The sequence below is a fragment of the Phasianus colchicus genome, chromosome Z (genome assembly GCF_987193195.1).
Source record: "Phasianus colchicus chromosome Z, bPhaCol1.hap1.1, whole genome shotgun sequence".
Classification (NCBI taxonomy): domain Eukaryota; kingdom Metazoa; phylum Chordata; class Aves; order Galliformes; family Phasianidae; genus Phasianus; species Phasianus colchicus.
The window spans coordinates 84,297,672-84,313,605 of NC_143476.1; the positions used below are offsets into that span (position 1 = coordinate 84,297,672).

Sequence of the window (15,934 nt, forward strand, 5' to 3'; positions counted from 1 at the left end):
GCGAGCCCTGCATCCTGCTCGGGCCCAGCCCCGCGGGGCAGCCCGCCAGGCTCCTTAGCATGCGGCTCCTGTTGCCGAGGAGCAGCGAGAAGCCGTGGTCGGCGGCTGCTCCGCGTCGGTGCGGCGTGCTCTCCAGCCCGGCTCACCATAGGATTTCTCCCACGGGATAACGCTCAGCAGGATCGCGTCCCAACGCCGACGCTTCGCTGATAAGCCTGCTGCCAAGGCTCCAGCGCTAGGACAAAAGAGGAGATTTCTCCTCCTGGCAGGCTTTTTCTGCCTTGAATGACAGAGAGGGCTCCCGAGGCTCCTTCCCCGCCCGAGTTGGGACACAATGGAGCTTTTCAGGCTGAGTCTGAGTTGCATTTGCCTCCTGCCTTGGCTTGAGGGTAAGTTTCTCTTCCTTCGGGGTAGCCAGAAAAGGGAGAAGTGAAGCATCTCCCGGAGCTTAACCTAGTTTCCTGCTGAAATGCTTTGCTTGCAAAGCTCTAAGCCCGCCGACTGTAGGTGCACTTCAAATTTAAAATAGGGTTAAACACAAGTGTTTAAGGTGATTGCTCATGCAGGGCACTGCAGCATCATATCGGCTACTTCACAGCAAGTCAGGCAAATTGCGGGGCAATTAACCCCTGGGTGCTGGTTTTCTTGTCCTGTCCCGGTGTCAGGCAGTGGAAAAGGGGACAGGACCCTGCGGTGCTGGTCCTGCTGCATGATGGTCAGTGGACAGCTGAATGTACTGAGGACCCCGTGCCACTCAGCATGGCACAGATCACGCTGTGCTCAGTGGGTGACTGCCTGCTGCCAAGATCGCTGAAATACAGCATCCTGCAGGCATGGGAGGATTTGGGAACCAAGCAGCCTTGGGTTTGGGGAGAGGAGGAAAGAAGGAGCCTTGGCAAGCAGCATCCTGCAGAGCCAGAGAGATGTTTCTCAGGAACAAGCCCTCCAGCTGGCCCACCTGTCATGGGCAGCAGGCAGCAAAGTCCCAGAAATAATAAATAATTCTGTTTTTATTTTGTTGTTCTGCCTGAAGATGCAGGTTATTGAAAGTTCTTCACCGAAATAAATCCCTGAAGTGTTTCAGGGCTCATTCAGCCCCTGAATGCAAGGACAAGAGACCTGTGGTTTTACAAGCTGCATGCTCAGAGATTTTCAGGCTCCCTAGACAACAATTTTGTCTCTGCAGCTGGGATTTTTATTCCCTAAAGACAAACCTCAGACTCCCAAGTGATTTTTTGCACCCTAAACCCTCAGTTAAAGTAAATCCAGCAAATCCCATCTCTCCTTTTTAAGTCTCAGACTGAATGCATGCATTTTGTTGTGCCAGTGAGCAGTGAGGTGTGCATCAGTGGGTCAGGGCAGGAGCAGGAGATGTTGGGATGTCGGGACTGCAGGAAAGCTGTAGGGATCTTGTCTTTCTCTTTGTTCCAGCAGAGATCTTGCCCGGTACTGGAAGACAGTGGTGCTTTGCTGCTGTCATGCAACAGGAGCTCCACAGCTGTTTTATTGGTAAATTGAGGAAGATCACAGGATGTTTCCCTCTAAATTTCTATTCTTTTCCAGTGAAATGCATTTGATGTAATCATGTGATCAGTTTCTGCATTTCAGCTAAACCACTAATAAAACCAAAGGGGTTTTGCAAGAATGCATCTCTCCAGTGTCTGGGAATGCCCAAAACAAGCTCAGAGGGCAGAGAGCAAATGTTCTCTGTTTGGCGTGATCTGCAGTCTATCCCACCTGCAGCTGCACTCCTAAGGCACAGAGCAGGACAGAGTTTCTTGCTCTTGGCAGACTTCAGAGGGTTCATTTTCCTGCTGGAAAATGGGAATCCTGGAATTGCCTAAGCTTCTGGTAGCTTTGGAAACTCCCTGCCATCTGTGGGGGAGCTGAAGAGTCTTCCTGCAAATTGAAGTCTCACAGCTCCCCAGTAAAGCACTATACTGTGCTTATGAGATCAGACAGAAAGCTGCAAACAAAAAACTGCTGAAATAATGCCACATTTCACACTGATGCCTTCTAGGGAGCTGAGAGCAATGGCTGTGCACGTTTCTCTCACAACAACCCCTGGGAACCCCTCTCCTCTATTGTGCTGCTAGTGGCACCAATTCCACTGATTCCTTTAAGCATCATTTGTGGAAGGGGTATAAAGACCAATGGTATCCAGTACTTCTCCCTCTCCAAACATTTTTCCAGCCTCCAACTGTTTTCTGCTCAGGGGATTTCCTCACTCCAGTGTGTTTAACTATTCATTGGCTACCAGATTACTCTCCTCCACCTGCATGGAATCTCTCCTATAGCAAGGATGCTGTGTGTATGGAGCCATCTCCTCTTCAATGCTGTTAGCCTTCCTCTTCTGCCTCTAGTTTCATTTGGGGCTGGTTCCTGGACAGTCAGCCCCCACCCACTCTCTCTGACCTTCCTGGATTACAAAGACCTCCTCCATATCTCCCTCCATGGACTGGTTTTCCCCACATACATCAGCTTTTTGGCCTCACTGATGTCTGCTTCCCATCAATTACCCATGTGTGTTTCCACACTAAAACTTTCCCTTTGTATCTATGACTGCTCTGGTGTCTTAGATACTCAGCCAAAAGTAGACCTTATACCACTAGGAAGAGCTATGAAGACTCGTTGGTCAAACAAAAATAAGGTTTTTCCTAAGAAAACTGTAATGGTAAGGAAAAAACACAGGGCAGTGTTGTTTCCCAGTTTGCAACAGCTGGAAACAAGTCTTGGAGTACTGTGTTTCTGGAAAGTAATCTGAGTGCAGAACATGAAGTATTTGCAATCAGGTGCTTGCCCTGACAAGCAATTTGCCATCTAATTACTGGCAATATCAGTAGGCTTTGTTGACTTTTCTATAAAAATGACATGACTTATGAGAGCTAATCTGTTGTCTGAAGTGATGGAAATAGTGCACTATAAACCCAGAGTTGCCAGGTAGCTGTTCACTCAGCTCCAGGTCTGCCTTTGCCCCATTTTACAAAAAAAAAAAAAAGTGAATGTAAGTCTACAGCATAATGATCTCAGATTTAAATAATGACAGAGATTTCCAAAACTGCCCCATGCCCAAGAAAAGTCCAATGAATCAAAGGACAGAAGTTCTAAAAACTATAGAGCTGTCACCGTAAGACAAACAGGAGAGAATGTGTGCAAAAAACAATAGCAAAAATGGAATCAGTCTCATGATGATCTAATATCAACTGCACACTTCAGTTACCTGGCTTTGCAAATGGGCAACATGAACAACATCTGAATCCTGCATATCTCCTATTCCTCAAACAGACAGTGATTTGTGCCGATCTGCATTCTGCAGGAGAAATATGTGTCTTGAACCACCCTGCAAGTTCTGTACTGGTTTCTAAGAGACCACTCAGGAGCAGCACTCTTGTGGGGAGGGACTTTTTATAGGGGCACATCGTGACAAGATGAGGGGAAATGGCTTTAAACTGGAACAGATGGTAGGAAGAAATTCTTTACTGTGAGGGTGGTGAGACACTGGAACACATTGTCCAGTGATGTTCTGGATGCCCCTTTCCTGGAGGCATTCAAGGCTAGGCTACATGAGGCTGTGAGCAAACTGGTCTAGCGAGAGGTATCCCTGCCTATAGAAGGGGTTGGAGCTAAAAATGATTTTAAAGGTCCCTTTCAACCCAAACCATTCTACAATTCAATGATTTGCCTGTTGTTAGTAGAGGCCCTGGAGTGGAGGATAGATCCAGAAAGTAACTGGAAGTCAGGTTGGTGGATTTTCAAATTACCATATGAAAGTTTGTTGAGGGTATAGTGGATGGGATGGTTTTTCTCAGCCACAACACTGTGGCTGAGAACAACACTTTTTGCCTGTTTAAAAGCAAAACAGGCCCTCCTTTGGGAGCACCTAGTTCTGCCCTACTTACTTGAAAAACAGTCTTTTGACTGTTCAGTCCCCTTTTTATACTCCAATTTTCAGAAGTTCCCAAAGAAAAAAGGCCATGCTGTAAGTTTATCAGCCTACCGAGCTGTTGGGCCAGTCTCTAGCTCATGCCTTGCTGACTGCTGTGGGTCAGGCCTTCACCTACATAAACACACAGGCTTTCAGTGGGGCTATAAGGATTTGATCTCCAGATTTAAGCCAGTTATCCCAGTCTTTCCTACACAAAAACCCCACTGCCAAAAAGGAGACATTTCTAAAGACTGGACACCTTTGGATCAGCGTGATGGCCAGCACCATGGCTGTCACTGTATCTAAGTTTCCTGCTTTTGACTGAATGCATCTAGGTCATCTGCTTCATTATATCTCTCTTATGACAACAAGTTATTTTTAATTTCCTCATCCCACAAGCCCGGGCTGGTCTCCTGCATTGGTGGGATTTTGTAAAAAGGAGCATCTAAGTCTGCTCCTGCTCACTAGTTTATGTTTGTCTGTAACCGACAGCACCTCAAGCTGCTTACTTCAGTTAAATTAAAAGCAATATTCCTATGAGTGATCTCACAGGGCCATGTTTTGTGCCAGGCTACATCTGCAGGGAACCTTCCAACCTTAACTGGAGCTTCCCTCTGTTTTGTCACAGTATCTTCTCATTTCTATCAAGTCCTGACCCTCAGTAGGAGATGGAAACAAATAACACAGGAACAGCTTCCTCCTGTTCAGAAAATACATTAGGCTGTGCTTTTGTTCATGGCAGGATATGATAGCTTCAGGTATCTCAGCAAATCGCTTGCTTGCTATGATTAAATTCATGAAGGTCTCTTCAGTCCTCACCCACCAACTTTTTGGACTGCCTGGTTTTGCAGATGTGCTACAATGAGTCAGTAGGAATGTCTGAATTTAAGATTAGTCCTGAAATTGAATCCCAGTCAAGGGTCTGGATAGAAAAGGGTGGCAGCTGTGCATTACCAGTGTCAGACACTGGAACAGGTACTAGCAATGAGGTTAGATACTGTGCTTGCACGAAGGAAGAGGTTTAGATATCAGTATGGGATAGGGACTGGTGTTGTCCTCATAACCACAATGATGTTTGAGAACCTAAAGTTGTCTTTCTTTGTTTTCTTTGGTTATTTTTCCTTCTTCTGGGCTGGGACCCTTTCTGATAGGAGCTGGAAGCTCTCATAGAAGTGTTTTGAGTGAGGACAGAGACAGAAATTGCTGGCAGAGCAAATTTAGAGGATGGGATTCTTCTAAACCCTTATCCTCCCAATGCTCCAACACCATGGAGGGGCCCTAATCCTGGGAAAGATGATATTCAGGGTGAGTTAAGCAAGGAGGCAAACACTGGTAAGACCAATGTAGGCCAGCCTGTGCTGCTGAATGCTCCATAGCAATCTGGTCTCATTTGGTTGTGGACAGTAGAGCCAGACTCACCAAGCAGGTAATGCTCTGGCTTGCCCCACCATTACTCAGGCTGTGGCACTGCTGCTGCAATGTTCCCAGGCTGCAGTGCATCTATAAGTGCTGCGCTCAGTATGGGCAGAAGCAGCAGCCTGAAGACATTTCTCTGAGCTGTGCTTGCTGTTGCCTGGGTAACTTGGGGCAACCCACTGCTGTGAAGACATGGGAGCTCTCCTGGATGGTGGGGGATTCACACGAAGCAACCTTTACAGCAGGTGCTGTGGCCACACAGATGGCTGCCTACCTTCCAGGACAGGTAGAAGCAGGAGAAGGTGGATTCCTCATTGTGACTCCACAGTCGTTTCCTCCTCAGAAAAAAAAACAGCAACTCAGCAAGAGAAATCAAGCTAACTGAAGCATACCGTAAGAGTCAGGATCCTGACTGGGGAGGGCAAAAGAAGTTAATGTTGGTTCTGTATTTCCAGGTTCCTTGCTCACCTGCAGCATTTTGAAAATCTGTACTCTGTTCTGACTTATCCTCTGCTTCTGCAGATCTGTTAAAGGGAGAGACCAACCCAAAACAATGTCCTAAATGGCTTTGATCGAACACTGCTATGAAAGAGTAGACACTTTCCCAGCAACACTGGGGCTACAGGTAACCAAGGCTCTCCTGACAGCATTACCCTAATTAGGAATGTTGCATGGATTTTGCTGCTGGTCCTATAAGGAGCAGCATGTCCCAAGAGAGTGGTTATGTCACAGAGAGGCAGGGGACTGCACTGGCATGTTTTTCTTTCTTGTGACCAGACAGAGTGGCAGTGTCATAGGATGAACAAGCTGGCATCGAGTACTAGAAATTGTTTGTTTTGTTCCTAAAAATATAAAGAGGCCAAAATGTTCAAGCATGAGCAGATCAAAGCAGGCATCTATTCCAGTTCCATGGATAAGGCTGGCATTTTCCATAGAGGCCGAGCTCACATCCTCAGGGTGTAAGCTGGATACCATGGTCTGCATGCTCCAGGTTAACATTTAACATGTAAGGACAGACAGCCTCATTTGCAGGGCTTCAGGGACTCCTCAGTTTTGGTTGAAAAAAATCATTTTCTTCATGACTTAGGAGTCTCAGTGCCTGATATGTATCCCAAGGTAAATGTGTTTCTGTTTTCTTGTGCATTGCTTATGACCTGTGGGGTCACAATGACTGTTGCCAGTTACCTTTAGCTCACCATCAGTGACTCCTTTAGATATCAAAGTGCCAACCTCAGGAAAGCAATAATGTACTGTTGGCAGATGGTGAACCCAAACAATGTACACAGGCTCTCATCTCGATAGGGATCGCATGAATCAAAGAATCACCTTGTTTGGAAAAAACTTTCAAGTTCATAAAATCCAACAGGGCTACATGGAAAATTCTGCTTTTGTAAAGCCAGCTTTACAAAATTCATATCATGAGAAACAACACCATCAGTAGGGAAGATGCTCAGACCACATACATTACTGAGGAAATGTAAAAAATCTCAAAGAAAGCACATTGGTTGCAGTTCTGAGCTTCCCTAGTTTTCATGTATTTCCTTGACAGACAGGCTGCCCTGGATATTTAGTGGAATGAGTCTTTGAAAACTGAAATCTGCATAAAACTGAGCTGGTAGAAAAAAGCAACTCGAAAGAGCAAGAGCCTGGTAGGTAACATGGGGTAGTACAATGATGTCTTAGGGAGGAATGCATACTGTCAGAGACTGTAAACAGGGAAAAAAGATAAATCTGAGCAAATGCCAGGCTCTCCTGCACTAAGCAAAACAGAATACATTTTTTAAACCTCAAAGGGCTATGTAAACTGTTCCTTAAGGCAGCACCAAAGGACTGGGTTATGGCAATTATGTCAGACTTGAGAACGATCCTTGCACAGCTTGGACAACACAGGTCACTGGATTTGATTTTGGCATCAGATAAATCAGGAGAAACAACAAACAGAATTTGTGGTCTGGCAGACAAGTATGAGAAAAGCCAGTACAGATCTTGTAGTGGGATCACTAACATCAGTGATGGCATCAGTGGCTCAGAAATGGTGAGCTGATCTGGACCTTGCACTTGTATTTGCAAAAGGCTTTGAGAAAGATTCTTCTGCTAAGGACCTCAAAAACTCAGTTCTTACAGAGTAATGAGAGAATTCACCCACATCTGTTAACTGGTTAAAGGCAAGGAACAAAGAGGCAGAATAAGTTGACAACCGTCACAGCAGAGTGAGGTATCTGCAAACTCTGACAAAGATCAATGGCACAGTGATCTTGGGAAATGGGGTGAATAATGAAGTAATAAATTTTGCTGATGGCACAAAATTACTCAGAGTAAGCTAAAGTGAGGCTGGCTGTGTGGAGCAGCAGAAGGAGCTCACGATACTGATTGAGCAATAAAATGGTTATTGAACATTAGCATGGAAAAACATCGTGTAATGTACATGGGAAAAATAATTTTAATCATAGATACCCAGAAATGCTCTCTTAGCTAGCTAATACAGCTTGGGAAGGAAGCACTGGAGAGCTTGCAGATATCTCTCTTGCATGCTCTCTTTACTTGCCTGATTTTTACAGTCTTCCCCTACAAGCAAATGCTGATGCTCAGTGTTGGAGACAGGATGAGGTGCCTAGAAAATATTTCATCTGACCCATTAGGTTCTCACGTTCTCCTGTTACATTTTTATGTAACTCTCAGTTCATCACTTCTGAAATTAATTTCTCTCAATTAAAATGAAGCAAAGTGTTTCTGAGAATCCTGCATTTCAGCTCCTAAAAATAAACAGATGGGTGTCAGGAGGGGGGGGGAGGGAATTGTATTCATCCCTTTGGATTTTCTAAAGATTAGGGGAGATTAATTGAGACATTTTGGTAAATAAGACATTTCTCCTGCCATTGGAAGCTAGCAGTAACCTGTTTCTGAGGCCAAAATTCAAGCCTAAGGTGCACTGAACATTAATAAAGAGGAAATAAATAAAGAGGACTGGACTCATATGCTACCCAAAAATTTAATTGCTATTTAGGAACCTGCTCTTGGCATCTTGGAACCTGCCTAGATTGGTGACTATCTCAGGACCACAAAACTGTATTTGCCAGCATGGACACATCCAGCTTTCTCCCAGAGCAGATGCAGGAGCTGTACCATGTTTTCTGCCTGCCTCTCCCCATGCATTCAGACATGACCAAACAGCCTGAGGCTGTTTTTGATTTAGCAGCCTACAGACACTATTAATCTAGTTGACCCCTAGAATTTCCTGAAAGAAAACATGAGAGTTCTTTTAAGCTATTGTTCCTACTCTTGGTATTGTGTACCAGCTCCTGTTTACACTGTCATTATTTTTTTTTCAAGTACTGAGCCAAATACATGCTGTCAAAGAAAAGCATTGTTCCTTGCCTTGCGAGGGGAAATTCTGCAGAAATAGATGTTTAGATAAATATCAGTCTTCTTGTCTATTACCATTTTTCAGTCTCCTCTTTATACTCAATAGTGCATGTAGAGAGGATTTTAAATCTGTGATTCCTGGGGAAGCATTAAAAATGTCACTGCAGAAGCTGAAAGTTACTACTTGTTAAGTGTAATTAAGCCTAAAATATCTCTGAGAATGTGGAATCTGAACCACTGCTTTCTATCCCTCAAACTGTAATTTAGGCATAAAATACAAAACAGGAAGGAGCTACATCTGTGTCAGCAACATATGGTTTTGCATTTAACATTTTGCTCAGGATGTTCACAGGCCACACCTGCTGATTTTGTACTGAAAGTAGGTATAATTGTCCAGCTAACAGGATGATATCCATCCCATCTCACCAGAAATGCTGAGAACCATTGCTACTAACTGCAAGAAGCAACTGCAGACTTCTAACAGGGTATGGTTTTATCCTAATGTTCCTATAATAGCACAAGATGACACTTAATGGAGCAATAGCCTAAATGGCCTAATTGGCCCTAAATGGATAGCATTCAGGGATTCAAGGGTTTCAGTTGCTGTTTTTTATATGAAAAAATTGAATTAGAAAAGGGTAAAAAAAAAATCCAAACTATCTAATTATTTTGGAGGAAGAAAAAGATAGGTACCTTTTTCAAGCTATAATCAGTTCAAATACAAATTAAATACATAGAGACAGATATTTCATGACAGCACCATTTCCCAAGGCAGTGCACTTTTTTTCTGTTAGTTATATGGGAATTAGTTACACAGCACTGTCACTGTTTTCTTCCCTCCAGCATTGTTCCTCACTTTTTGTGCACTCTGAATTTTAAAGAAATGTCATTCTGAGTAATCAGGAGGCCAGGTGAATGGTTTATGTAGCCAAGCCCATCCTGGAAAGGCCTGGTGGGTTATATCTCCCTTCCCCAGGGCTTTTACAGTGCTTGGTGCTCAGGTGATGTGTTTGCCTTGGAGATGTTCCATATTAAACCGTGCTCTGGTTGTACTGCAGTAGCAGAGGGACAAGGCTTCCTCATCAGAAACATCCGTCTGGAAAAATGCATCCATGTGTCCCATCGCGAGGCTGACGGCGTCGGCCTGGCTGAGTGCATGCCACACTCCCAGCAGCAGTGGTGGAGCTGGGACCCAGCCAGCGGGACCATCACCAGCCTGCAGACCAAGCAGTGCTTGTCAGCCCACAAGACACGGGATTATGGCCTGGCCAAGATGGAGCCCTGCAGGAACAGAGAACACCAAGTGTGGGCCTGCAGCAAGAAGGGGCACTTGACTCTGCAAGGCTTGGGCTTCCACCTCAGCACCAAGGATGGAAGCCACAAGATCTTTGTCTCAAGGGAGAAAGACAAATTCAGCAGGTGGAAGACTTTGGAGGATGAAACCATCTGTGCTGCTGCCCAGAGAGCTGCTCTGAGACCTGCTGAATCAATGCGAGGAGTTGTAGACACACGGGTGTGGATATATGAAAGTAAGATGAGGTAGAGTTAGAAACAGCTAACGGCTAACTTTGGGCATCATCCAGGTCACTTAACACCAGGCTTTCATCCTTCATTCTAATCCATGGTCACATCAGCCTCATCTGCAGGCATACCAAACAACCCACAGTCTGCCCTCCTGCTTTCTGGGAGCTGCTGCTCAGTGCTTCCAGAAAGCAAACAGTGCCTTGCAGGACAAGGCCTCTAAACATCAGGTGCCACTCTGGTGATGGCCTGAAGACAGGTATTTTGGAAATTTTGCCTGAATCAGTGAAGAATAGCTGGGCACAGCCATTGCACCCGGGTGTGGCTGTCATCATTCCTCAGATGGCTAGTGAAGCCCACTGCAGGCCACTATAATTGAACCATAATTCATCGTCCAGTTTGATTCCCCATTTCCTTTAATTCACCTGCAAAGGAGGGTGTTTTCAGGTCTTCTCTTGTGCAGCTATGTCCAGAATTGAGACCTGAAAAATCACACTCAGTTCCTCCTCTCCCCTCCTTTTTTCCACTCCAGGAACCAAAATACAGACAGCGTTTGTAATGACTTTTCTGTGTTTGTTCATTGTAGGTGACAAGATTCCCAGTCTTGCTCAAGGGAAATTAGTTCCCTCATAGGAAGGTTTCATGGCCTCAGAGAGATTTTCAGCGTTGCAGAAATGAATAAAGAAAAAAAAAATTTTTTTTTGGTGTAAGCAAATGGATTAAGAGTATAAGCTTATGACGCAAAGAATTTATATCTAATTGGAAACAGAAGAAAATACGAGAGCTTTTACAGCTGTCATGTAGACAAGATGGTCTTTTAACTGAGGTTTTTAAAAAGCCTACTAGAAAGTCAACAGGTAATTATCACAGATCAGTAGTCACAAGCATTAATGTTTGTTTAGGATGAAGGTAAATACAGCAAATAAAAATTAAATACTATAATAGGCAAGCTAAATATAGGACAGGACATGTGTACGACATTTAAGATATGGGAAAAAGGCATGTGAAAAAGCATTTGCATTCCCTGAGGCAATGTTCCTGGCAGTCCAGGGCTGCCTCAGAGCCAGGCTCCCCAAATAAGGCTGCAAGGGTAAACACAGGACAGGCTTTAAATCAGGTTGCACTAGCGTGCCCTGTGCAAACTGACAGTTTTCTTACCAGCCCCAAGGCAGGCCTGGCTTTCTTGCCACATGGATCAGTGCAGGAGAGCATCTTGCTGCCACAAGATTTTCCACAACCTCCCCTCTGGCAGTAGCTGCTATCCCACACTCTCTCTCTGCTGTAAACCTATCAAGACAAAAAATGCTGTTGAGATTTCAGCCAGTTTGCTGCCTCTGACAGCTGGCTGCCTTATAGAAACACCTGCCTTTGGTCAGAACTTGTTCTGTGTCTGATCCTCTGCAGTTCTTCAGAGTCCAGCTCTGGTTACTGCAGAGGTAGTGTCTGGAAAACACTGTGCAAGCCCACCTGATACATAAGCTTTTCCCCCTTCATTTGCACTCCAACAACATCTAGATCAAAGCAGGGCACTCTAGCTACTCAGAAGACAGTCTGCCAGCCATGACCTTCTTTTCATTCAGCCTAAAAGCTCTTTGGTATCTAGATTTCTCAAATAATCAGCAACATTTGATACCTGGAATCATGCTTATCTTACTCACTTGCAACAGATAAGGACTGCTTTCCACCCTTTTGAGCCCATTCCTTCATCTGCTATGTTAGTATCACCTGTAACACTTAGCTATAGTTCAGTTTACTTTGTCCTCACAACCCTTTAACTTCTGGTGTTGCATACGTACTTTCTAGACTAATTAACCTACTCTGCACCAGAAAATAAACTCTGTTCCAGCTTAGATTCAGTCTCTAGAAATTCATTTATTCTTTGAAACCTGTGACAACTGAAGGCCTCTGGTATCCTGCAAGAGGTGACTGCTATTGCACTGCATCCCATTTGCCTTGCAGGGTTAGGACTAACATGGCAGGGCAGGGTTCCCTTCCTTTGCTGAGCACTGAATGTATTCAGATTTCTGTACAAAAAGTGAATTACAACCACATGCATCTTTGCTTTATTTCCTACCAAGGTAAAACCATTGATTCATCAAAGACTGATGCCGTGGAGAGGGAATCTTCTGTGGGCTTCACTGACCCATCTCTGGTGAATAAATTGAACAGCACGGTGGTTCCTGTGAAGACTAAACAGGCATACCTCCCAGAACATGAGGGTGAGCACTTTCCTCTTCTGAATGCATATATAAGAACAGCAGGAGGAGAAGTGTGAGCAGCATCTAGCAATTACTCAAGTTTTTTTTTTCTCAATAGTGCTAAGAACCTTGGTACTTCTGAAGAACTTCCATGTATATTCCTGAGAGATTCAAGACTTTACTCTCACAAGACACGCTGAGATATTTGCCTTGACAAGTGGTTCAGTGTATGGCCATAAGCTCAGTCTGAAGGCACAGCCATAGGATGTGCTAGAAGCAAAGGATATCTATGATTCGGTACATATATCAAACCATCTCCTCCAACAATTGGAGTGAGATACAGGGAAACACTGAGGAACAAGCCTTTTATCCCTTTTTAGCTCTGTACAAGTGGCTACAGTTCAGCTCAGGAAGAAACCAGAGCTTCCTTTGGTCCAGCAATAGAAACCACTAATCTGTGTCTTTCTGCTTCTTTCCCCAGATGTGTCGTACAATCACTCTAAAAAGCATCATGGAAATCGAGGGAAAACCACTGGGGCTAGGCTTGCAGGTAGGTCCAGAGATCAGCACAGTACAGAGAACAGCTGGATAGAGGCTCATAAGTGCCACTGACTTTCTTATCTGCTGCAGTTACATTATGCTGGATCCCGGATGCTTAGTAGGGTACAAGAACCCTGAACAACTTACCAGAAAAGCTCCTCTGAAAGATCAAGCATATCTCCCCAGGCCTAGAGTACAGAAATAAGTGAAAACATACAAATACTTTGTCCCAGTTCACCATGAGAAATTCAGATACGCACTAACATGAGTGCCTTTCCTGAGCCTTTTTTATTTTATGTCAGAGAGCTGCAGAACAGGGAAGAATCGACAGCTCTCATCTGCCAGGCAAGAAATAAAATCTTTCTGTGGCCAATTTCAACAGAGGGATACTGTGCAACTTAATGCAGCTGTATGGCTTTGATGTTATAAAAAAAGCACTTTTCCTGTTACCTGCTAGTCTGTAGGGACATTTGATGTGTTTGTGCAGCAACACTGGCTATTGTATAAGAATGGGGATAAGCATGGCATGATTGTTTCCTATTACATCCTTCCAGGCACCAACTGGAAGACGGCAATGCTAGTCCTCAGCCCCTTGGCATTCATACTGGGATTAATAATACTGACACTCAATGTTCATTACAACAAGTAAGTTTATAAGACTATATAAAACTATATAAGACTATATAAAACTATAAGATTATAGTTTTTCAGTCTGTTACCTCTGTTTTGCAGTTCAGAACGTGGCTGTGCTCACCCAAAATGTCATTGATGCTTTCTCCTCTCTACTCTTTTCTTTCCCACTCACTATCCATGCAAATACTACTGTTGGCTATCTCTTCCCTATGCATACGATATAATCCTTGAAGATTATTAAGGGAATTTGGGCATCATGGTTGCTGATTCAGTTTACATGGAAAAGCAACAAAGTGGTAGGCAGATGCAATTACATACCCTTGCCTCTTTTACCCCAGGAAGAAGAAAATCCTCTCTGCTCTGAAGAACCCCCCAGCCAGCAGCAGCAGAGCTGACTTACGGGAGACATCTCCCTTAGGAAGATGCCCCCAGTCATACCTCCCACCATCTCGTTCCCCTTCCTTGCGGCATGGAGAGATACTCATTGAGTGGAAAGATGGAACCGTCACTCCTCTTTTTGATAATGCCAATTATCAGGTGGACTAGCACTGAAATAACACAGCTGCCATTTCACTTGTTACTCTTCACCATTCTCACCAGGAAGAAAGCCTCCATAGTGAACCTCCTCCCAGGCATTATCATTTTGTTTGGGAGATGAAAGAGATGGGTTTTTTTTCCCTTCTTTTTCTTTAAACACAGAAATCACCCTATACAGCACAAGGTTGAAGCAAGCAGAGCAGACTTTTGTTTAGGCACTCAATGCCTAAATACTTGGCTTTTCTATTTAACAAAGCCCAAATATAGCAAAATGAAGCTGGCATCTTGCCAACTTCAATCATCTATTGTCCTGAATTTCTAGTTACTGAGCATATGAGAAAGTACTTGGAGACAAAGTATAACGCAAGCTCTAGTGATCTTTAAATACTTTTTAAGTTTATACTAGCTGCCAGCAGTCACAGAAGGCTGTTGATTACTTTGTCAATGTGTGAACTTAACTAATAAGCACTGTCTTTAGGACTCAAACATGAATCTCCTCTAAACTATCTGCCAAAATACTCCCCCCACTAAGTTAACACAAGAAGTCATTTTTCAAAGTTAAAAAACTGCACTCCACTCCTCTCTGCATCACTGCAAGAGTCCTGCTGAGTGATTATCTGTCTCTCAAAATATTTATATACTTAAGATCTACTGAACCTCATTAGAGTACACATGCTCTTCCTTTAAGTAGAATGACAAGTTAATGGTGCTGCTTGTTGGGGATATTATCTGCCCATTTTATACCAGTTTCAATTTGATTTCCTGTAGTCACACGGAATAGTCAATGAATAGATATACTGCTCCCACCTAGAGCAGGAATAGTTTTTGTTGTTAGTGTTTCGTGGGTTTTTTTTTTCTAGAAAGAAGACACTCTTCAGCTTCTGCACTTCTTGTGTAATTATCTGTGACCTGTAAAGATCAGAATTGAGCATGACTCAGTCAAACTTGCCATGTCTTAGTGTGTTCCTGATATCCATGAGTTTATTCCTTCCTTCTTGCTGATCTTGTGACGTTGTAAACTGCAATCACAGCTATAAATCAGGAAATATCTGGAGAAAGAAATACTAACACCAACACATCACAAGTACGAGCTGCATCACTGTATTTGTTCTGTAGTGCAAGAGAAACTTACTTCTTACTTAAACACTTCTCACTTTTTTCTAAGTGAAGATTTGCAATTTCAGTGGAGCTTTGACTTCACAAAATCACAGAATGCTGAGGTTGGCAGGACCTCTGGCTCCACCTGGTCCAACCAGGACAAGTGGGGACACTCAGAAAAGGTTGGCCAGGACCACATCCGGACAGCTGTTGAAGATCTCCAAGGAGGAGATTCCACGACCAGCACAGAAATGTTTCTTGATGCTTTTGTGTTTCAGTTTGTGCCTCTTGCCTTTCATCCTAGCACTGGGTATAACTGAAAAAAAGCCTGACTCCATCCCTTTTGCTTGTCCCCTTTCCAGTTCTCAGTTTTGATTTTATTTGATCTATGGCAGACAGAAGTTCTCCAAGGAATTTGCCTCTGACTTTTTTTCTTTTTTTTCTTTAAAAGACACAGATCCCCAGCATGATGAAAAGTTAACTGTATTATTAAGTGCTTGGCTGGTCTCAAAAAAAAAAAAAAAAAAAAAAAAAAAAAAAGTGTGTGTATATAAACAGTTCAGGGTGTAAACTCACAGACATTGGTTATAAGTGTCTTCCCCAGGCAGATTATTCTCTATTTTTTTACTGAAGCATTTCCCAAATGCTTCTTGGGAAAATACTTTAGTTCTAGACATGGGCAAAGGAAGAACACTCTCTTCAC

At 43.7% G+C, this 15,934-nt stretch overlaps 1 protein-coding gene across 2 annotated transcripts; it reads left to right on the plus strand.

Annotated features, from left to right (window-relative positions):
• LOC149913151 (uncharacterized) lies at positions 1–15,713 on the plus strand. Of its 2 annotated transcripts, none has more exons than XM_090132282.1 (6): positions 1–389; positions 9,766–10,233; positions 12,304–12,444; positions 12,905–12,973; positions 13,518–13,608; positions 13,935–15,713. In XM_090132282.1, exons 1-6 carry the CDS (start codon positions 335–337, stop codon positions 14,140–14,142), a joined length of 1,032 nt encoding a protein of 343 aa, XP_089988408.1. In that variant the 5' UTR covers positions 1–334; the 3' UTR covers positions 14,143–15,713. The 2 variants fall into 2 exon arrangements, with proteins under 2 accessions (XP_089988408.1, XP_089988407.1); XM_090132281.1 differs by having other exon boundaries at positions 9,763–10,233; positions 13,935–15,712.
• Positions 15,714–15,934: the final 221 nt, after the last annotated feature.